Below are 22,766 nucleotides of genomic sequence, written 5' to 3' on the forward strand. Positions count from 1 at the left end.
TTCTTCGGGAGAAAGACATGCATTGATTCCTTTAATGGATGATTGCAGTTAAGTGTTTACAAAGGCAACGATTCTAAGAACAGTGAGCACATCACACACAGGCTAATTCCCATTTTCCTGTTTAAATACAAAATTCACAAGATCATTGTTCATGGTGTGGAATACAGGTTGTTCATATTCCAACTGGGGGGCATTTTTATGCCCTGATTTTTGTTTGCTTCAAGCATTAGTGCATATTAATTCTTTTTTACCACCCAGTTTTGCACAGTTACATCTAGAATGTCATGTTATTTTACGAGGAAGAAACCACTAAGAATTCCACACAGCAGAGGTAAAACAGCCCTGCAGATGACCTCAGTTTTCTCTGAAATCAAAGGAGGTGGATGATGTTTAGTCAGAGCAGGGGAAAGGTGCTGCTGGTGCCCTCCAGCCCTGCAGCCTCTAAAATCAGACGCCCACCAAGAGACCTAATGGATCTAGTCCATTTCCCTTGTATTTTTGGAGTGCTTTGTCTTGACAGCAAGAACTTGTCAGGTTAATCAGTTTTCTTGTGGGAATGGACGGTGTATTCCGACGTCGTGGCTGTGTGACAGGGAGGATGACTGTGGAGATGGAACTGATGAAATGACGTCCTGTGGTAAGTGGATTTTTGCTTTGGGGGGAAGGAAAATTCTTCTGTAACATATAAAACATATAGGGATCTCTCGTCATATGAAATGATAATACCATTTCTGAAATGGCAAATAGATTTTGTTTGGTTAATAAATAAACCCAAAGCAAATGCAGAATTTTCTATTTAATGAGTTTTTAACTACAATACCAAATATGTAGATCAATCAAGACTTTTTTAATTTACAGCCCATTATCAAATGCTGTCACCCTCAAAAATTATTCTTTATCTCTGCCACGTCCCTCTCCACATGGGCCCTCTCAGCATATTCTAGATGTCAATAAAATCAGCCTGTTCCAACCCCCAACAGAAGTATATTTGATCTTGTATTTTTCAGAAAAAAAAAAAAATTTTGGTTCTATCATGAGAGAGTAATCAGCAGCTGTGCTGACTGCTGCTTTGCTGAGATACTGCAGAGAGGGGTGTGCTCTCTCTAATCAGCTGCTTCCAAACAATTAAGGATTTTAATAGTCACTTGTTTTGCAGGGCACTGGTAACTGCTGTGAGTCTGAGAGCACGAGGGTCAATGAGGCGTCTGCAGATGCAGAATCACAGAACGTGATGTATTGCAGTGTAGAAGCACAGGATGCTTTGGGTTGGAAAGAATCATAAAGACCATTTTGTTCCAACCCCCTCCACGGGCAGGGACACCTCCCACCAGGCCAGAGCTCCATCCAAACTGCCACTGAACACTTGCAGGGATGGGGCAAAAAATGAAGTCTTTAGATGAATAAAAATAATAATATTATTAAGGTAGACTTCTAATTGCCTTGCTTCAAATCAAGTAAGTTCAGTTGTGTACAGAGGTAGGATGAATGACCAAGGGATTTGTATTTTGCACTCTCTGAAGTTTTAAGTCTCAGTTTAATGGCACAGCATTGGCTCTCAGTGCTAGAACAGTTTCTCTGCCTCTACCTCATGTTCTCAGGCGCATCAGCAGCACACAGATGTTACTGGCACCTTTGGAAATCCTTCCTGTGAGCTTTGTTCAGCATCCTCTCAGCTGACCTGGGATATTTCTTCAGATCCTTTAATCAGGATCTATGTCACTGGCTGTTTTTCTGTATAGCAAACTTGTTTCATGTTTTAGCACCTTGTTTTGTTATCCTCAAACACTGTGGCTGTGCAAATATGGTCAAATATTTCATTTTTCTTCCTACCCTCTAATTTGATCACTAATGGGCATGCTAATGGCATTTCCTTACTGTTTAGTGGGAGATCCTTCCTTCTATGAAACAGTTTAAAATTCTTGTATCCTTAAGGACGCAAGAGAGAAATGAGATTGGTGTCTACACTGTGGAGAGACCTCAGCGGGAGCTCAAGAGTCACCTTTGCTCATTTCTGAGTCTGCAGGGCACTCAGGACAGGGCTGGGTGTGGGTCAGCTGCAGGATGTGCATCTCTGTTCTGTGAAGGAGGAGAGGACCTTAGGGACAATGAGGGCAAGTGCTGGGTGTCCCCTGGCATGTGAGCAGGAGCTGTGGCTGATGGAGGCTGGGGCAAACTCAGGAGATGCTACAAAACATTCTTGGGGAGTTTGTGCTGGGCTGGGAGTCGTGAGCTGGCTGCTGCTGGTGGTGGTGGTGAGGGTAATCACAATTCACTTTAACCAGTTTCTGTCCCTTCATGCAGGTGAACATAAAGAAAATAAGGTTGTGGAGGCATTCACGTATGGAAAAGAGGAAAATTACATTTAATGAACAAGTTACATTTGTGGAAAAATTATTTGGAAAAGCAAAATCAAAAGTTGTTTTCAGATTTGCTTGAAGCACAGGGGGCAAATATTGTGGCTGGCACTACTGCAGTTGCACACTTCCATTTTTTTTTTTCTTGGAATAGATTTTTTGTCATTTTAATGATTATGTTTAGCAAAAACCCCAAACAAACAAACAAAAAACCCAAAACACCAAAACCCCTATACCAACAAACCCAAAACAAACAAATAAACAAAACCCAAACCCGACCAAACAAAAAAAAGCAAGAACTTTCTAGAACTGACAAAGTGTTGCCATCAATGGTAGCTTTTATTCTTACCCTTTTCACTTCATTACCCTTTGAAGCAGGATAATCACCTCTGTTCAATCAAGTTGGTGTTCTCAATGTAATTTTTAAATAAAAATTTGTTTTATTTTAAATCTCTTATTAGATGCAGTTGGTTTGGTTTAGTGCTTCATCAGAGGTGACTCTTTTTGAGCCAAAACTTTGTGAGGTCTAGTAAAAACAAAATGATTTCAGTTCTCCTCCTAAGAGAGTTTTATATTTATGTGACATGGTTTAAAATTTTAGAAAAAAACTCTTCAATATTTCTCAGAGTGTTTAGCAGGTTAATAATAAATTCACACATCCACCCATGCCATTTGCTTTAGAAGAAAAGTCTGAAAAAATTCAGACTGTATTTAAGTTACTTTATTCAATAGCATATTTGGTAATTATAGAAAAAAATGTGTGGTCAATACAGATAATTCTTTGTGAATAATATTGTCTCAGATTTCTACTGCTTTACTGGAATGCTGGGAGGAATTGCCTGCGAAGGCTGACATTTTAATCTTGTATTTTATTACGCCAGTGTGGAGTAACTTTATTTCTTGGCTGCTCTTTAGCTTGGTACTTAACCTTCCCATTTTCTAGTGCTCCATTTCCTGTCTCTTGCTGGCAGTGCCGTTGCAATTGGAGAACCCTTGTGTAAATAAGCACATGGAAAATAGAGTTTGTATCAGTCATCAAGCTATGGTTAGTCTTAAATATTGGCATAGTAGGAACACCAGCCTTGGTCTGATGGGAATATAGGACCAGACCATTTATCACAGAGGAATGAATTTCATGTTGATGAAAAGTAGGGTTTGGACAGTATTTACAGTTTGAAGCCATTTTATTTTTCCTTTTGGTGTCTCACCTTTTTCTCCTCTCCAGATTAAATACCTGGAAGGTGCAAATATTTGCTACTGCACACTTGTGTAATTTATGCATTCAGAAAGGTGACAGAATATTACTGAAGAGTAATACCTAATTATGTTAAATAGTTTTATTTCTTTTTGAACACTTTCACAGAATTCCCAACATGTGAGCCACTAACTCAGTTTATCTGCAGGAATGGAAGGTGCATTAGCAGCAAATGGCTCTGTGATTCAGGCAAGTACCAAGTCCTCTATATCTGAAATGAATATGAGGGATATCACATAAATACTGCTTTGATGTTCTTTTTTCTGAGACTCATTTTGTCAGCTTGGCTGGTAAGTGGTCAGAGAATAAATAAAGCATTTTAGAATTACTGACCTGACCTAGAAATCAGCAACACTGAAGGTTCAGATAAGGAATGAGGCATTGGATATTGTAATGGGTACAAATACTATATTATGTAGAGTGAAGCATGATGATTCATTACTACAAAAAAAAAAAAAAAAAAAAAGGAAAGCAAAGCCATTGCTTATGAAAGTGTTTTCTGTTCTTAAAAAACAACATGATTTCGGTGACCACTATATCTGATTTTTTGCTTTTTGTGGACAAGTTCAGTTAAATAAATAGCATCCTTGAAGAGTGAAGGCCAGCAAAACTTAATATATTTAGTTCTTTTGGCTGGAAGAGTACATATTTGAATGTTAAAATGAGTCTCCTCTTGGAGCTTGTGGTGTGGGAGTGATGTTGTTCCAGACCTAATAACATTGGGTTGGTCCAAAGCATTTGGTGTTTCTATAATTTTATTTGTCTGACAGGAATTTTTAGCTGTAAATGGACAAATTCCCGAAATTATCACAGCGTGCTGATGAATTTCTGTGCATGGAGACCCTTTAGAGTGTACCTAACATATTTATCTCCTTCCCTTGATGACCACGATCAAATTACGGGAATTGCCTTAAGACTGTTGTAATGGCTGCAACATTAGAGTAATGAGAAACTGCAGCCCATGATTATTTATGTGCTTTCTCCACTTTGCACTCTTGTAAGCACATGGAAACAAAGTTTAATAGTACTGAAAAGAAATTTGTCATGTTTTCATTTTGGTTTATATGAAGCTGTTTGTGTCTGTGATTAACTGTCTTAGGTTATCACATGGAATGAAATAAACCAACTGTGTTTGAAAGCCTGTGTTGTCACACACAGCTAAGGAAATTAAGAAAATCTACAGGCTTCTCATGCTTGCTGGTGTCTCTGATTGAATAACTGAATAAGGGGTTAGACTATCCAAAATGACTGAGTTGAGTGCTGTTGGTAAATAAGATTTAACGTATTATGTGCATTAGAAATAATTTGATGCCTGTGGGCTGAAAACACACTACTTTTATTTACTGGATTTTTTTTTCTTTTGCCTTTTTCAAAATGATTTTCCCTCCTTACCTATTTCATTCAGAAATGTTGTAGTTTAAAATATTTTAAAATATGTTGTTTGCAGATGATGACTGTGGTGACGGCAGTGACGAGCTGGGCTGCGTTCACTCGTGCTCTGCTGATCAGTTCAGGTGTCAGAATGGCAGATGTATCCCAGGTCACTGGGCCTGTGATGGTGACAATGACTGTGGAGATTTCAGTGATGAAACCAGAACAAACTGCAGCAGGGAAGGTTAGTTTGTTGTTTTTTTTTTCCCAAGTTTTTAATACAGAGAATAATTTATTATAAATACCTGACCTCCAGCCAATGGGAAAAGAAGAGATGCTTTTAACCTTGGTAAAGGCTGGAATGGGGAATATGTCAAGTGCAGTGTGATAACACAGAAGTGTATCATGAAGAGGAATGCATTTGAAAACAGAACAGGTATTACAGAGAGATAAGTCTTACAGTTTTACTTCAGGGAGTTATGCTAGATGTGGTGTTTGTCTTACTGCAGAGATGTGTGCTGTCTAGGTGAAGAGAGAGAAGCATTCTTTAAGTTATTATTTATATTTTCTGTTTTTTTTTTTTCATGCAGTGGAACAGTGATACTCTAATTTTTGTGTGATGCAGGTCTTTGTGTTTTTTTGTTTTTTTTACATAAAAGCATTTTAACAAACTACAGCCCTATTTAAATGCCATACATTGTATTTATTTGACTGGGGAGAGAAAAGGATGCTTATGGCAAAGGATAAAGAATAAGATCAGAAGGAGGGAATATCTTTCATATTTTCCTCTTAATGTTTTTTATACAACAAAGTAATTGCACACAATGTTATTGGTCCCTTTTCATAACTTTATAATTTAAATCTAGTTGGATACCTCATACAAATGAATGTCATATTAATTTTATATATTCACTAAAGTAATTTTTTATCTATCTCTATCAAAATGATCAGTCTGGAGCTGAAAAACCCACTTTTACCCCTGCTTACTTCCTTTTTAAACTTAAAGACTTGCTCTAACCTTTTGCAATAGAATACAAGAATGCTGATTATGTAAGGAAAAAAAAAAACAACAAAGCAATGTTAAATAAAACAAAATGTATATTTATAAACATGGCTATAAGAATTGATTCAAATAATGCTTCCTGGTACAAGCAGGGAAGTATAAGTATGCCAGTACTTTAAAGTTCATGCTATTGTCGTTAGTACGTTATTAAATAATAGAAATTCAGTTGTAATAGCTTGGGAAGAGAAAAGCAAGAATAAAATTGAAATGGCCATAAGCTAGAAAATGCTTAGAGAATTATGTATGTGATGAATAATTAAAACCTCCCAGTAATTATTGTTTGAAGCAGTCAGCACTGATTCCAGGGCTGCACTGAGTGAAGCCCTTTTGCTGTGGAGTTGGAAACAGCTCCAGCTGCTCCTGTAGTGCTGTGGCAGCACAAACCAGCAGGTGTGGGGGCCTCGGTAGGGCACAGGTGGGACTTTCCAGGTTCTGTGCATTAGGAGATGGACCTTGTCGGGTAAAAGAGGAGAATGAGGAAGGATGAGGGAAAGCAGCTTGAGGATTAAGCACAGAGTTTAGGAAACACCAGGGAAACTTCATCGGCCTTGTTCCTCCTTATACCTTCAGACTCCTTCCTGTGTGACAGATGTGAAAAAAGGAAATAAAACAATTGGTACTGAGCAGTTGCTGGAGGGGGAGTGAAGGAAGTGAGGAGGATAAGAAAGAGTTTATTTGAAGCTTGTGTTGGAGTGATGAGTTACGAGATGGAATGGGGCATTCTGAGTGTTATATTGGGAACTCTGATTTTGGCTTGGATTAAGAAAAGCCAGTGTAGACTTGGAATGGAAAAAAAACCAAAACTCACACGAGCAAATTCTTCAATGTAATTCTTATTTTTCTAAGAAACTCCCTCTCCTGGAAGGTGCAGTGGGAGGGAATTTCAGTGCAGTCCCGACGGGAGCTGCATTCCTGAGCTGTGGCGCTGCGATGGAGAGAAGGACTGTGAGGATGGCAGTGATGAGAAAGGCTGCAATGGAACTCTCAGGGTGTGTGATGAGAAAACAAAGTTCTCCTGCAGGAGTACAGGTAGGGGCTTGCAGATGCATTTTCTTCTCGCTCTGTGTGTGTTTGTGTGAGTTTGTGCTGTTTCATCACATATCTGTTCTTTAATGCATAATTCTAATGAGGTGAGGTTACCCATTGTAATCCTACCAGGAAAATAATATTGATTTACATGTCCTGTTTACTGATTTGCAATATGAAATGGATGAGTTTTGAGATTACTTAAAGCTGAAATCACCCTCTGTGATAGAACATCACACCAAATACTTAAATAAAGCATTTAATAGTACTCCAAAGTTCAGGTGTTTTCTTCTATTTCCCCTTTCTGGCCCTAGAAATAAGTTGAATGAAATGGTATAAAGTACCTTGAATACTTTGAAGAATTACACTACAGTACTGGAAATTTGAAGTGCACATTCTTTGATTGTGTTTAAAACCAATTTTTTTTTCTCTAAGTATGCTACACTAAAAGGTGGATAAGAATGTGGCAATCATTGCATGAGGATAGGCAATTATTTAAACAATAATATTTAGATGGAACTTTTTTTAAAGGGAAAGTCCAGTTAAAGATGAAATTAATACCTGTCAGTAGGAATTATTTTCTGTGATTTCTATCAAAACTTTGTGTGAAATTAGGGCTGAAACAACTTTCACAACAATATTTAAGGGATTTAGGAAGCAGGAATATTGTTGACATTGGGCAACTACAAATATTGAAGAAAGGGAGAACCCATTCTAATGTCTGTGTTGCAGCTAAGCACAATAAATGTGTCACAGGAGTTGTATGATCTCTATCCAAAAGTATCTTGCTGTCCCTTGTATTTTAAACTTATAAATGTCATGATGTCTTGGAAAAGAAATGTGGAATACTGAATTGTGTCTAAAAAACCACACTTCCTTTTGTGTCCCAAAAGATGTGTAGAATAAGTAGCTGTTACATGAAACTTTTTCTATAGGTAAAAACAGATTATTCACTTCCAACAGAGTGCTCTGTTTCCTGAAACTGAGTGATGGAAACCCTGATACAGGAAATACACTTGCTCCTGGTGCTATTTCCTAGTGCCTAAATGGGAAAAGCTAACACCACTCCAGGTGACCAAAGAGGAATTATTAGAGGCAAGAAAGGTGAATAAATCTCAATAAATGAGGTTTATTTTCATCAGCTGCATCTGGAAAGCCAATGAGACAAGATATTACTGCTTCAGTCAAGAGGAAGCAGAGATAGGTTAGAGGCAGTGTGGAATGCAAAAGGGAGCGTAGATTTTAGTTATTAGGCTTTATTCCTTTCAGAAAAGTTTGCTTCCTATGTTGGGCTTTGGTTTCTTACTTGTTCTGAGTGATTTTAGATACAAAGAATGGAAAGCCCTTCTGGTAGTAAACTAAGATTTTCCAAATGCAGCTGCCATAATAACAGGAAATAGCAAGGATTTAAATTCAGCATAATTGTCTGAATGAGTTGTTTTGTTTGTTTGTTTTTTTTTTTTAACAGAGAACTAGAACCCATTTCAAAGTCCACAGTCCAAGCTGCATTCCCTCATTATGTACTTCGCTATGTTTATAGTCAGGTTAAAGGAGGGCACTGTCTTGGTGTACAAGGTGAAAGGTGACTTCTCTGGCTGTCACATAGAAACACAGCAAAATCAAGGATTTGCTGAATTCAAGGGTATATGGCTTTGACTTGAAGGAAAATGCAATTGTGCTTGTTTGTTGTTTGGAGACGCCACTGGAGCAAGGAGTTATGACAGTAATAATTTTCTCTTTTGCAATATTCTTTCCTCCTGAAGGAGCAAAATGCTGTTCTGGAGGAGGCATGTAGTAATGCATTGTAGCAGAAAACAGCAAAGGCAAATAAATTTCTGTTTAGCTACTTTTCCATTCGTTCCATGTGGTTTGGACAAAGGAGTAATAATGGGTTTATGAGAAATAGTTACTGGAATGTTTCAGAAGTGGTGTAATTTTCTCTGTGCATGATTCTAAAGAAACAATGCTGTCTGGCTTGTGCATTTATGGCAGCTGTTTGGGATAGGAGGCACTGGCTAATTGTCCCCTCAGAGATTGCTGGGTGGTGACATCTGATACAGAATGTGATGGGTCTGTGTAGGAACATGTGTGTGGAGCGAGCTGAAACAGCCAGTACTTCAGGAGGAAAGGGGCAGCTGGTGAGAACAGTAATAGTGAGATGGTACTGCCCATTTTTTCCTCATTTCTTTCCATTTTATGTCTGTAATTAGTCGCTGCAGGGTCTTTCCTTACTGAGGCTTTTGTGGCTTTGGTTGATGTGTCACAATGCCACAGGCATGAGTGCTAAGCTACAATACCAGGATTTATCAGCATTCAGCCAAAAGGGATTTTTCTGCTTACAGGGGTGGTGATCTCAAGAACCCATTGTACCCAGCTCCTTTTCCAATATTCAGTTAAGGATCTGTGGCAGAGTGTATTCTAAAACTCACAGAGATGGCCTTTGGTCGTTTGCCTCTAGTAGTTGAACATTGTATTCCTAACAAGTCATCTGACTCCTTTGGATAGTGAATGACTTATGGGCCTCTAAAAGCATTATTTGTTGAATAAACAAGGATTTTGCTTCTCCCCTTGCACATCTTCCATTTCTGTTTTGTGTTTTTACACCTTTATTATTTTGCTTGGTCTTGCTGGGACTGTGCAGCCTGGGCAGTCCTTGAGCTGCTGTGCCCAAAGCCAGCCAAAATGCTGCAGGGTACTTGAGCTACCAGATTTCAGAATTGCTTTTCTAATTTTATTTTTCAAAACCATCCCATGTTTGTTTGTAGTGATGTTTGATGAAAAATATACTAGAGGTTGCACAGCAGTAGGTTGTGAGAAGCAGACATTACCTGATTGACATTGACTACTTTTGGGCAGCTGCTAGCCAATTATTTTCTGGTTTAAAATTAGATTAGGCTTCTTTTAAATTAGACTAGATTAATTTAAATTGTACAAAGGTCCAACTTTCTATTTTAAATTCTGATTCTGTCCTCCAGAAATTATTACAGGCATGTACTTCAGCTTGGTTTTATGTACTACACAAATTTATCCTTTTTATTCCATCTCCCTACTTTTCAGTTAGTAGTGCTGCACCAAGAGCAGAATCTGTGTAATCTCACTTAAAATGTCATCTAATTACTCTAATGATCATAATAAAGTACTTCTGTGAAGACAAATGCAAAAGAGCCATGAATACTTCAGTTTAGTAAGCAGTATATCTGAGCTGTAATGATTATTTGTCATACTTTCATACTTACTGTTCTTTTTCTTTTTTTCAAGCAGCAGTGGATGGTATTCCACCATTTTTGATGCTACTCTGTGGACTATTTTTTTTATACATTCCCTTTTCTTTTCTTTTTCTTTTTTTTTCCCTTACATGTAATAATCTATTAGAGGGGAAAAAGGATTTTGAGGAAAGAAGTAGTGTTGGTTTGGAATGGAAAATAAGGAATATACATAGAGGAAATCAAATCAATGGGTACAGATCACAGTGATGCTGGAAGTATATAACAAAAGCAGCCCTGGTGCTGTCTGGATGGAGATTGTCAGATTCCAGATAAGATTTGTGACCAAACAACCTGGAGCTGAGGAAGGCTGGGAAGGAAAGGTTTTCCAGAGACATGATGAAGAAATTGATGGTATTTTTATCCTTAGCTCATGGTCACATTGTTTTCTGTGGTATCAGGTCTCTTTTTCTTCTTTTTTTAGGCCCTTTTTTTTTGGCTTTTTTTTCCCCTCCTGTCTCATCCAGGAGTCATTTATAAACATCTGCTTTGTACTAAAATCTTTAAATTGAGAAATGACCACATTTTTGAAACAATGTGATTCAGTCTAAGTCCCGTGTGTGTTCTACAGGACAAGTGAGATCACCAACCATCACAACATTTGTAAAAAGTGTCAGGTTGGAACATTCTGTAATGTTGATGGGATCAAGATTGAGTCCATGCTATAGTTTAGGAGGTGCTACATTACAGCTTTAGGCAGTAAGAATTATCTCTAAGAGGAAACAGTGCAATTAATGTTCCACCAAAGTAGTTTTCTTATGGTTGAAGATGTATTCAGTCAAAAAACCTCCTGGGTTCGGTATCCTGAGGAAGACTGAAGGGGTGTATCAACAGCTGATTCTGTTGATAATATTTGCAGGAAACAAAAAGCATTGGAGAAGCATTTGGATCAGTCTTTCCCACATAGCTGCTGCTCAGGCCTTCTGTTTCACTGTGTTACACAAAAGAGCTTTGGAAAAGGGCAGATACAGCTATTGAGGCAATTAATTTAAGATGGAATTTTACTAAAGAGGTTCCTGGAAACCAGAAGTGTGAGTTTCGCTAAGGGGCAATAAAGGAAAAATACTTCAGTGAATTTTAAATCATGATTTCAAGACAGTCATAATATTTCATTAAGTCCATCTCTTTAGAATCTTGGCAAAGATTAATTCCTCAAAAGTATATTCTACTTAAGAACATGTCATATCTATCATAATGAAAGATTAATCTTTCATTTTAAAACATATCTTCACTGAGGTACAAGGAAGGCAGGGAAACTGATTTTTTCTGTAAACATTTGAATGCATTAAAGATTAAAATAACAGATTAGGAGCCCTACTGGAAACAACTTCAATTTACTTTGGGTTATGGTTGGTTTGGTTCATGTTGGTATTTTCCATTAGCTTGCATTCTACTGCTGTGTTATAGTAATACATAAAATCAATGATCATTCAGGATAATAAAGAATAGGGACACTTTTTTGAAACATTTGTGATTGCATGCAATGATAAACTGCATACATATCATGCATACAATTTTGTTTCCTCATGTCTATGCAGTTCTCTCTTTTCAGTATGGAATATTTGGGACTTTGGCCACTAAAGAAAATGGTGGAAGCTTTTATTCTAATTGCCACCCCTCCCTATATGTTTTCAAGCTGATTTTGCACTGGCAAAACCTGTTTAAACCTCACATTCTGTGTAGTATGACCCTGAAGTTTTACTTCTTGCTTTTCTTCACCAGAAGTGAAAAGAGTCTCACATTTTCCTCGTGAGTGCTGCAGGATTCTGGGGTTTTCCAGTCTTCTTGTTTCACTGTCTTTTATCTCCTTGACTTTCTGTGAGGACATTAACTATTTTTGCATCAAAAGAAGACTGGTTTAATGCACTTGGTTTGACATTTTAGTCGTCAACAAATGTGTCCTTTTAAGAAAACAGAAATCTGATATTGTATAAGCTGGGAAGGGAGGGCAGAAAGTCGTGTCAGTTCATGCTGAGAAGGTTTGAACTCAGGAATCTCAGGCTTTGCCAGTCAGTGCCTGGGCATCCACCAGAATGGCTGTTAATGGAACTAAACAGTCCCAGGATCTTCCTTCCCATTCCAATTGAATTTTTCTCTGAATAATTAATTCATGGGGGGAAAAAAATCTAGATCAGCTTCAATACCTGTGGTTCTATCTGTTCTCTCTCTGTTAATTGGAAAATAAAGTACATGACATTTCTGTTCAGGCTCAGCGTTATCAAAATTTACAGCTAAACCCTTCTGGCTGTAGGTAGCAAGTAGAAAAATAGTTTGGGATGGGAGCCCACACACACACCTGTAAGTGTCAGCATTCACAGTCTTGGCTCTTTTCCTTTAAATCCCTCTTTTTGTTGATTCTAATTTAATATTTCCATGATTTTAAAGATTAAAACCCTATTTCTAATCAAGAAGCTTTCTTGCCTCTCCAAACATTGATGGTCATCACAAATTCCTTTTCTCCCTTTTGAGACATGATCTGAACACTGATTTGACAAAACTGAAGTAATTTAGGAAATTTTGTCTGCTGTAGTTATTTTGCCAAAAAGCTGAAAATTAATCTGACATCACTGGGGAATGGGTTGTGTCTATTTCCTAGAAAGATTTTGCTTTGCAAACCCATGCTAATTAAAAGTCATATATTGAAGCATTGCTTCCAAGGAGGGCTGTTGCTGTAGAAGATAAAAAAGAGAGATGAAGAAAAGCAAAAATTGAAAATAATTAGAAAATTTTAGTATTATTTAACAGAATTTGAGGTTGTGTTCTGCCTGTATGCACTTTTATGCAGCACACAAATGAGTAGGGCTGGTGTTGTTTGGAAAATTAGATTGCCAAAAGTGCTGTGTGTGATGCTTCAGAGTATAAGTGCAAGTTGGTTTCTTTCTGCTCATCAAAGAGGAAAAAGGTATTAAAAGAAAAGAATAATAATAATAATAAAAGAGAAATCTGTACATTGTTTTGAAGGTTTTTTTTTTTTTCCTCCTGAAGTTTGCCTCCAGTCTGATTTCCTGTGTTTATTGTCTCTTTTCCCCAAGGGAGATGCATTAGCAAAGCGTGGCTATGTGATGGCGATATTGATTGTGAGGATCAGTCTGATGAGGATAATTGCGAGGGCTATTTGTGTGGACCACCAAAATACCCTTGTGCTAATGATACCTCCATCTGCCTACAGCCTGAGAAGCTCTGCAATGGGAGAAGAGATTGTCCTGATGGATCTGATGAAGGCGATCTTTGTGGTACTTTTTAGACACCTTTTTCTGATTGCTCATGATACTGCCTGTTGTGATACCTCCTGTTGAGAAAAAGGTTCTCGTACTGCAATTTTAGCGCTGGAGCCTATGGGAGGATTTTAGTTTAGTTGAAGTCATACTGAGTTTATGCTTGAAGTTTGAGCTTTCTTCAAATAAGGCAAAGGAGACAAGTCTTTCATTTTCAAACCCATTAAAACATTGCTGGAGGTAAACAATTTAAAGGGCATCTATTTCTGTGGGTCTTCTGGGCAGTCAGGACTTGGTGAAGGGAAGGAGAGATCTTGACTCCATTTCAGAAGGCTGGTTTATTATATTATGATATATATTACATTAAAAAAGACCACACTATAACTATACTACAAAGAACAGAAAGATTCATCAGAAGGTGAGACAGGAATAGAAAGGAATGAATAACAAAGTTCTGTGACTCCGAGAGAGTTCGAGAGCTGCTGCCTCCTCGATTGGTCACCAAGTAGAAACATCCCACATCGACCAATCGAGAAAGCACCTGCTGCATCCCACAGCAGCAGATAACAAATTGTTTACACTTGAAGCTGAAGCCTTCTCAGCTTCTCAGGAGAAGAAAATCCTAGCAAAGGGATTTTCATAAAATAACACAACCACAGGCATCACTGTATAGGAAAGGATGTCAGCTCATCTGCAGTTCTCTCCAACTACAAGAGCTTGAGTTTCTACCATAGAATGGTTTGGCTTGGAAGGCATCTTAAATGTCATCTTGTTCCAACCTCCTGCTTGGGCAGGGATACTTCTGTTAGACTAGGTTACCCCAAGCCCCTTCCAACCTGGCCTTGGACACTTCCAGGGATGGGGCAGCCACAGCTTCTCTGGGCACCCTGTGCCAGGGCCTCAGCACCCTCAAAGTCAAAAATTTTTCCCAATGTCAAATCTAACTTGTCTTCTGTCAATTTGAAGCCACTCCTCCTTGTCCTGTCACTGCAGGCCCTTGTCCAAAGTCCCTCTCCAGCTCTCTTGGAGCCCCTTTAGGCTCTGGAAAGGACTCTAAGGTCTCCCTGGAGCCTTCTGTTCTCCAGGCTGAGCACTTCCAGCTCTCAGCCTGTTTACAGAGCAGAACTGCTCCAGCCCTCAGAGCATTTTCATGGCTTCCCCTGCACTTGCTCCAAAATGCTCCCATCCTCCTCATGCTGGGGCCCCAGAGCTGGATTCAGTCCTTCAGGTGGGGTCTCACAAGAACAGAGGGGAAGAATCACCTCCTTTTGAGGTACAACTTTATTTGATGCAGCCCAAGACACATTTGGCTTTTTGGGCTGCAAGCTCATGTTCCCAGGTCACGTTGTGCTTCTTATCCACTAACACCTCCACTTCCTTCCCCTCACGGCTGCTCTCAATCCATTGTTTTCCCAGCTTGTGTTTGTGCTTGTGATTGCCCTGACTCAGTGCTGGTCCTGGTATTTGGTCTTGTTGAACTTCAACATTCAGGTGGCACAGGCCCCACCTTTGAAGCCTGGCAAGGTCCTTCTGGTCCATCTTTTCCCTGCTGCATCACTCACACAACTCTGTCTGATCAGAAACTTCCTGAGGGTGTCCTCAATCCCACTGTCCATGTCACTGATAAAGGTGATAAACAGTGTCAATCCCCCACTTGGACGTGGAGCTATGCCAAAACCTTGAAGGGTTCAGTAAAGCTACCTGATGAATGGTTGCACATCAGATAATTTTAAAAACAAGTATAGAAATCTGTTTTAGAAATATAAGTTTTTATTTGCCCATCTTGGAGGCTTTTGTAGGTGTTTCAGTTGACTTTGCTATATGCAGCCTAACTGGCAGCTTTTGCAGCCCTTAATTATTGTTTTTCCATGTTATTTCAGATGAATGTTCACTTAACAATGGTGGATGTAGCCATCAGTGTTCTGTGGTTCCTGGAGGAAGAATTGTGTGCTCCTGCCCTGCAGGATTCAATCTTACTACAGACAACAAAACTTGTGAGATTATGGATTTCTGCACCAAGCACCTCAAGTGTAGCCAAGTTTGTGAACAGCATAAAAATACTGTCAAGTGCTCATGTTACGAAGGCTGGAAGCTCAGTAAGGATGGAGAGAGTTGTATTAGTACTGGTAAGTTGAAATTTGGCGCATGTTCAATATTCAGGATGTTAATAGCTGTGATGGCAATTTACTGAGAGCTTCTTTCCTTTTTTTTTTTTCCCCTCTATATGAAATACAGGCTGGGATTGCCCAAATGTGGGGTTGATTGCAATCTAAGGACTCATTAAAACTGTCCCTATTCTTGATGTACAAAGGGGTACTGAAATATTAGGCTGTTGCTAACCTAAGAATGCTAATACCAGAGGTTTCTAGGAATGTGAATATGGTGTAATTCTGAAACTGTTTCAAGTTTTATACAGTTTTTCATGTACAGTTATTATGCATGGGCATATATGTATCATCACAATTTTGCATTCTATACGGGCAGTTCACTGTGTATTTTTAAGAAATGGATTGTGATATTGATCAGTATTGGTTGAGGGTTCAGAAGGTTAATTTTGAATGTGCAATTATATGCTGCCTGTTGGCATTCAATATTTAAGATGTTCTTTCCCCTAAGGCATTCTGGCGCTTCTTTTTTGACAGCAGTAAGAGCCTGCTCAGCTCACTAATTGAGGTGAAAACCAACATGAGCCAAAACAGGAGAGGGGAATGTATTCCCCTCATTGTTCACTGTTAAGCATTGAGGCGTCATTTGGAAACCATGTTAGGAGTGTGTTTCTCAGGTGCAGTGTTGTGTGTAAAACAGAAACATGCATGTGCAATATAAACAGTTTTCACACCTTTGCCTCCCTGCTAGAGACTTAAAATAGTCTTGAGTTTGCTTTCTGGATGTTCATAATTCAGTTTTCTTTGATTCAGACTCTGTAATAATTTTATTCTATATTATCTCTATTCTATCATAGAGTTTTATCTTCCAAATATCTTCCACATTCGCTTTTGCTTATTTGGATATTTCACAATTCAGTAAATGTGATTAGGATATTCTTTATTTATTCTTACTCTGCAGTGATTGCTGTTAAAGTTCTTGCTTTGTGTCAGTGCTTTGGTCTGGTTCCCAATTGGTTTTGATCAATCTGATTTGCTGTATTATGGACACTTCCAGTAACTGAAAAAAAAGTGCATTCTTACTAGGTTGGAGAAACAAGAGGATCAAAGGAGTTTAAGACAGTGTTAGTAACTCTTATGAGGAAAGCTTGAAACAAACTTCAAATCAAGTAGAAATGACTGATATTTGGAAACTAAATGGGGAAAAAAGTGAAGTATACTCACTAGTGGTATAAAATAAGAAAAGTGAGACTACAGTTTCTCAGGTTTCTTAAGCCCACGAGATATTTCTGCTTAATGTTTACTGATGTTGGTGGGAATCCAAAGTTACAAATTGATTTCTCCAGATTTTTTTTTCAAAGGATGTAATACTAAGTATATGATCTGAGACCTGTGGTGTCAGCTGATATAAAGAAAAATGATCCTTTTCTTTACAAACTCTAATGATGCTACCCTAATGCCATCAAAGCTGTGACAAAATTATTCCATATTTAATATGACATGTGCTTTTAAAGGCACAAATCATCTTGGCCCTTTTCAGTTTATTTAATTCAAAAGGCATGGGAAGTTCTCTGGAGATCCTCTGACACTTCAGTTGCTGACATGTGTGAAGGGCATTTTGGGAAAGTGAGAACAATTTTGGTTTCTTTTGTGCATCTGTGATACTCAAAATGTCCCCATTCATCTAAGTCTCTGAGCATGAGATCTTGAAGGAACTTAGAATGAAGAAAAAACTTTTATATTACACTATTAGAAATAAAGTTCAAAGTGACCTTATGAAGACAAGCTGTCCCCCAAATGCCAAACTACTATTTCAACAATTTCAGTTGTTATGAAGTAATTCTTAGAATAGCCAGGGTGATTTAAGATGCCTTGAACCAGGTGTGTATTCTATTAGAACAGTAACTTGTAATCTGTTTTCCAGAAGAAAAAATAAATTACTCAGAAGAAAATGAGAATAGTGCCCTTTACCTTTTTTTTCCTCTAGCTGAAATAGCATTTTCCTATGTATAAGAAACATTTCACAAGTACACAGCAGTAACATGTGAAGTTAGTGTGCAACATGTTTTCAGAATATGGTAAAAACATTTATTTGGGAGCCCCTTAGAAGGGGAATAGGAGTGCTGAAAATGCAGGAATTATGTGATCCTAACTTTTTTTCCTGATTGCATTTCTGTATCAAAAAGTGTGCTTGTCAGGGCAATCTAATGAATTGCCCGTGAAATATAATGAGTTACAGAATAATAAGTATATAGAACTAAAATGCTTGAACTGAGCAGTTCTTCTCTTTCTAGTTTCTTTCTCCAAGCCTTTCTTAGTTATCTCTGCTGTATCTCACTTCTGTTTATGTTGCTTTCATTTCTTGAGAGTTTTAAATGTTGTCTTTTTTCTCCTCCAGAGTTTCTGCACTATCCATGTCTCTTGTTTTCATCTCCTTTGCTTGTTGCTGTTCTGGCATTGTGACATTACTGACTTCCCAAACTTTAAACGTTTCCTTTAGATTTAAATTTGTATTGATTAAACTAAGGGTGTGTTACAGAGCTCCATTATTCAGATGGAAAGTCAATATAAATTATATATTTTCATACTCGTGTTCCTGGTTTCTCTTAAAACACATTTCAAAATAGGTTGTGCTGAAATATTGCCCTTGCTCTTTTAAATGATAATAAGCATTCAGGAAAAAAAAAAACCCAAACTGATCTTAAAAGATATTTAAATTTCACGTTTACATTCAACCTTTCAGACTTTGGTATAATAAATGTTAGATGAGCTCAAAACCACTTAGTTTAAAATTGTCAGCCTTTCCTAAGCAGTAGAAACTGTTATACTACTTCATACATATATATATATATATATATATATATATTTTTTTTTTTAATAGATGATAGTGTGTCTGTCTGTTTGATCTGTCTTAGCTGGTTTGAAACTCAATTTTGTTATCCTTTGCAGATACTTTTCAATACTGATATGGAGAGGGGAATAGTCTAATCCTCACTGAGCTCAGTCAAGCTTTTAATTAAGGTTTCTTTTCAGAATCTTTATCAAGTTATTGTTTTTCTTTGAGGTAATTTTCATAAAAGCACAGTGTAGATTGCTTGTTGTGCTGTTATTTTTACAGTGAGCTTCAATCAAACAACTTGGTTTAATCAGAATTTTTCCTAAGAATGAATTTTAAATTTAACCCACTGAAAAATGTGAGGCATTATTCTTTATGGAGTCATTTTTGATTGTGTGGGCAGTTTTCTTGTAGCAGAGACTTTTTTCCACAAGTTTTCACGTAGCTTATACTTTGTTTGCATCATATGTTTTATATCCTAATCTTTGTGGTAAAAGAATTTGAGGCATTTATGAAATCATGGAGTGCAGAAATGTATGGTTTCTCCCAATAAATTGATAACAGTTAATTTTCCTGAAAGTTTTAAAGAATCTAATCAATAACCATTGTATTGATTTGAGACTTTACAGAAATTCTTTTAATCAATTTGCAGAATAAAAAGCATTTGCTCCCAATTTCTAGAAGATCAATCTGGAAAATAACATCAAATTTTGGGTTTATTGGGTAATGGAAGCATAATTTTTTAAAAAATATTTTACTGAGCCTGAAAATCCCAGTTTCCTGTAATGTAGCTGGTTTTATAGAGTCATTGAATGATCAGGTTGGAAGTAAGATCAAAGCATTTGCTCCCAATTTCTAGAAGATCAATCTGGAAAATAACATCAAATTTTGGGTTTATTGGGTAATGGAAGCATAATTTTTTAAAAAATATTTTACTGAGCCTGAAAATCCCAGTTTCCTGTAATGTAGCTGGTTTTATAGAGTCATTGAATGATCAGGTTGGAAGTAAGATCAAAGCCCAGCTAATACTGCTGCTGTTTATCTGCTTTCCAAGACCTTCAGGACACCTTCAGTGCTAAACTCCAGCTTTCCCAGGGGTGAAATGTTTTGTTGACTCACTCTCCTGAAGACTTGTTTTTCTGGGCTTTCTGAGTCTTCCTGGTCCCGTTTAAGCCTTTAATCCTTGCCCTACTTGTTATTTATACAGAAAACAGGATTTTTCCTGTTTTCAATTCATAAGCCTTTTATGTCTTAAGGGAATTTTACATGCTTCCACTCATCTTCTTATTCCAATTTTTTTAGACTAAGCAGTTCCAGATTGTTCATCCTTCCCTTGCAGCCCATGATTTCTAGACCTCTTGGAACACCTGCTCATTTCCTCTTGTATTTCTGTCCTGATTCACACTCCTCTTCAAGAGCTGTGCTCAGAGGAGGGTACAGTGTTCAGGATGTTGTCAGCCAAGCTTAGGGTTTTGTTGTGTTTATTTCAAATGTAAATCCTGTCAAGATCCCATTGAACTTTAATCCTTCTCATAAAGATAATTTGCACTGTAGGTTATTTATCTTAAACTGTATTTCCTCTACTTTGAATAGGAAAACAATCTAACATAGCACAGATTTATTAGGTTTCTTTTTCTCCCATTGTGTTGTTAATTGCTGAGAATCATAAAAACGATACTAGTGAGGATTATGACTTGTGTTCTCATGCATTGGAATTGCCAAAAAGCCCTGTAGATCAGGACCCTCCTGCATAACAGCTGCCAATTTATCAGAGTTTGGGAAGTGCCATTAAAGTGTGTCTCAAGGTCGGATAACTGGTGCTTGTGCAACAGCTCCTAATGTCAGTGATCCTGTTCTGGACTAAATTATTTAAGCTCTGCAGAGCTTTGAATAATTTGCTTAGCAGAAAGTCATTAATTGCTTTAACAGATAGGAGGGTCATTGGGAAAGTTCAAGGCAGATTGTGAACAAGTGTTTCAAGAGCAGAAACCCAGCTCTGCTGAGGTGCTTGATTAGCCTAAAACATCACAGATAATCTAATATGTGTGTGCAGTGGGCATCAGGAGAAGAGGGAGCTGCAGGAAGAAGTGAGCACTGAAGTGTTCAAGTGAATGAGAAGGGTATTTTCAGAGATCTCAGGAGCCTTGAGAACAGGAGTATTGCCTATTGCCATAGACTGCCATTAATATTTTACAGAAATAAGTTTAATTGTATGGAAGGCAAACCTCCCAGTATAATCTGTGTTTCACTCTAGGAAAAGGAACTCGGAGTGTTTTGGGGGGAACAATTATTTCCCCACAGAAAAGGCTTGCTGGGAAAAACTGTCAGAGTGGATATACTGAGTTGATTCAACAGTTTATAGAATTCAATTTTTTGTCTCACTTGTTTGTTTTATTAACACAGCTACTTGCTTGAAAAAAAAACCTTTCCTGATCTATGTAAGAACTATAATAAAAAAAATCAATTTCATAATATGGTTGACCAATGCTGATTGTGTTTACAGATATTTTTATGCACTTTGATATCAACTCATTGGCACAAATCATATAGCATTAATTCATTAACAATGGAAGGAGAAAGTCATTGGTAGCAGGATCTGTGATGACATGACATCAAATGTTCATTTTCTTGCTTGTTAGTTCCAATGCACTTCAAATGAAAACACAAGGTGCACTGTATATTCAAAAGGTACTTTATGTATTAGTAAATGGTTTCAGCTGATTTGCTTTTGAAACAATGTATGTTTTAATGGTTTCATTTTTCTGAACCTTTTGAGAAGCAGATTTTAGATTTGATAATGTGACTTTTTAAAGCTGTAATTATGGGCTCATAATGCTAGAGCTACAAAATGCAGTTCAACAGTTGAGTCTGATATACCCAAATTTAATGTCTAATATCTCTAGTTGGGATCAAAGATAATGCTAGAAGGGAGAATTAAGAAGTCTGTTGGACTGAAAAAGTAATTGAAAGACTCCTTATCAAAAGATGAATTGTTTTAATCATCTCTTTCTCCTGATAAAGTCTTCTGTTTTTCACCTTCCACTTGTCATTTATATCAATTTGTAGCAATATCTTTTTTATTATTCCTTTGAAATGTTTAATCTTCGTCTTCCAGATCCATTTGAAGCTTTCATAATTTTTTCTATTCGACACGAGATCAGAAAAATTGATCTCCACAAGCGTGACTACAGCCTCTTAGTTCCTGGTTTGAGAAACACAATAGCCCTGGATTTTCATTTCAGTCAGAGTTTACTGTACTGGACAGATGTGGTGGAGGACAAAATTTACAGAGGGAAGCTCTCTGATACTGGAGGTATGGATTGACTCTTTATTTCCTTAACAGCTGGAACACCTGCAGCTACAGGGTGTGAGACCTGGTCAGTCGTAACTGAGCTGCCATTCACAGAAACAGAATTTATGATGGCATTCTGCCTTTCACGAGGGCTGTGTCAAGGTTGTACTTCATTTCCAGGCAGAAAAAGACTTTTGTTATCAAAGTTTCCTTTTGCAGTATGCTCTAGGGGGAAGAAAATGGCAAATGCAATGAATTGGTGTTTCTTCCTGGTTCAATGAGTGCAATATTGATTTATTTCTTTTTTTTTTTTTGCAGTTTATCTTCACCTTGTTAAAAAAGTATAAGAATTTATCAGATATCTGATAAATTACCTCCTCTCACTAGGTGAGAGATTCTGCCTCAAAATTTTATAGCATTCAGAGAGACTTTTTCTTTGCTCTGGTGACATAATGATGGCCTATAACTCAATATAATCTCATAATATATACAAAAGAGTTTCTACAAAATGTTCCTTGTTGAAGTGTGTGTTCCAGTGCTTTCATCTAAAAGGCAAACCCCAAATAATCCAGGAATTACTCCAAGAATATCTGATAAGCTTGTATGTCCATGTTCATTCTACCAGACTCTACATCAGTTCTTTAAGAATCTCTTCCCATTTCTTTTCTTTTTTTTTCTTTTTTTCCTTATTTTTTCCTTTTTCTGTAAGGTGTCAGTGCCATTGAGGTTGTGGTGCAGCATGGCCTGGCCACTCCTGAAGGTCTGACTGTGGATTGGATAGCAGGAAACATTTACTGGATAGACAGCAATTTGGACCAAATTGAAGTAGCAAAACTCGATGGCACTTTGAGGACAACATTAATTGCTGGAGCTATGGAGCATCCAAGAGCTATCGCTTTGGATCCCAGATATGGGTAATTATAAATTATAAAAACATTATTTTTCCTTGTTGCAAAGTATTTGAAAGATGTTTAAGTGTGATATTT

General features: G+C 37.5%; 1 protein-coding gene across 2 annotated transcripts in view; it reads left to right on the top strand.

Moving 5' to 3' along the window:
* Positions 1-22,766, top strand: part of LRP1B (LDL receptor related protein 1B) — a 623,792-nt gene that overhangs the window by 421,639 nt on the left and 179,387 nt on the right. For both annotated transcript variants that reach the window (XM_038143324.1, XM_038143323.1), the window contains 8 exons: positions 521-637; positions 3,718-3,798; positions 5,057-5,224; positions 6,890-7,072; positions 13,365-13,565; positions 15,428-15,673; positions 21,604-21,801; positions 22,490-22,694. In XM_038143324.1, coding sequence (XP_037999252.1) covers positions 521-637; positions 3,718-3,798; positions 5,057-5,224; positions 6,890-7,072; positions 13,365-13,565; positions 15,428-15,673; positions 21,604-21,801; positions 22,490-22,694 — 1,399 coding nt within the window. The remainder of the gene's footprint in view (positions 1-520; positions 638-3,717; positions 3,799-5,056; positions 5,225-6,889; positions 7,073-13,364; positions 13,566-15,427; positions 15,674-21,603; positions 21,802-22,489; positions 22,695-22,766) is intronic.

The sequence above is a fragment of the Motacilla alba genome, chromosome 7 (assembly GCF_015832195.1).
Source record: "Motacilla alba alba isolate MOTALB_02 chromosome 7, Motacilla_alba_V1.0_pri, whole genome shotgun sequence".
Classification (NCBI taxonomy): Eukaryota; Metazoa; Chordata; class Aves; order Passeriformes; family Motacillidae; genus Motacilla; species Motacilla alba.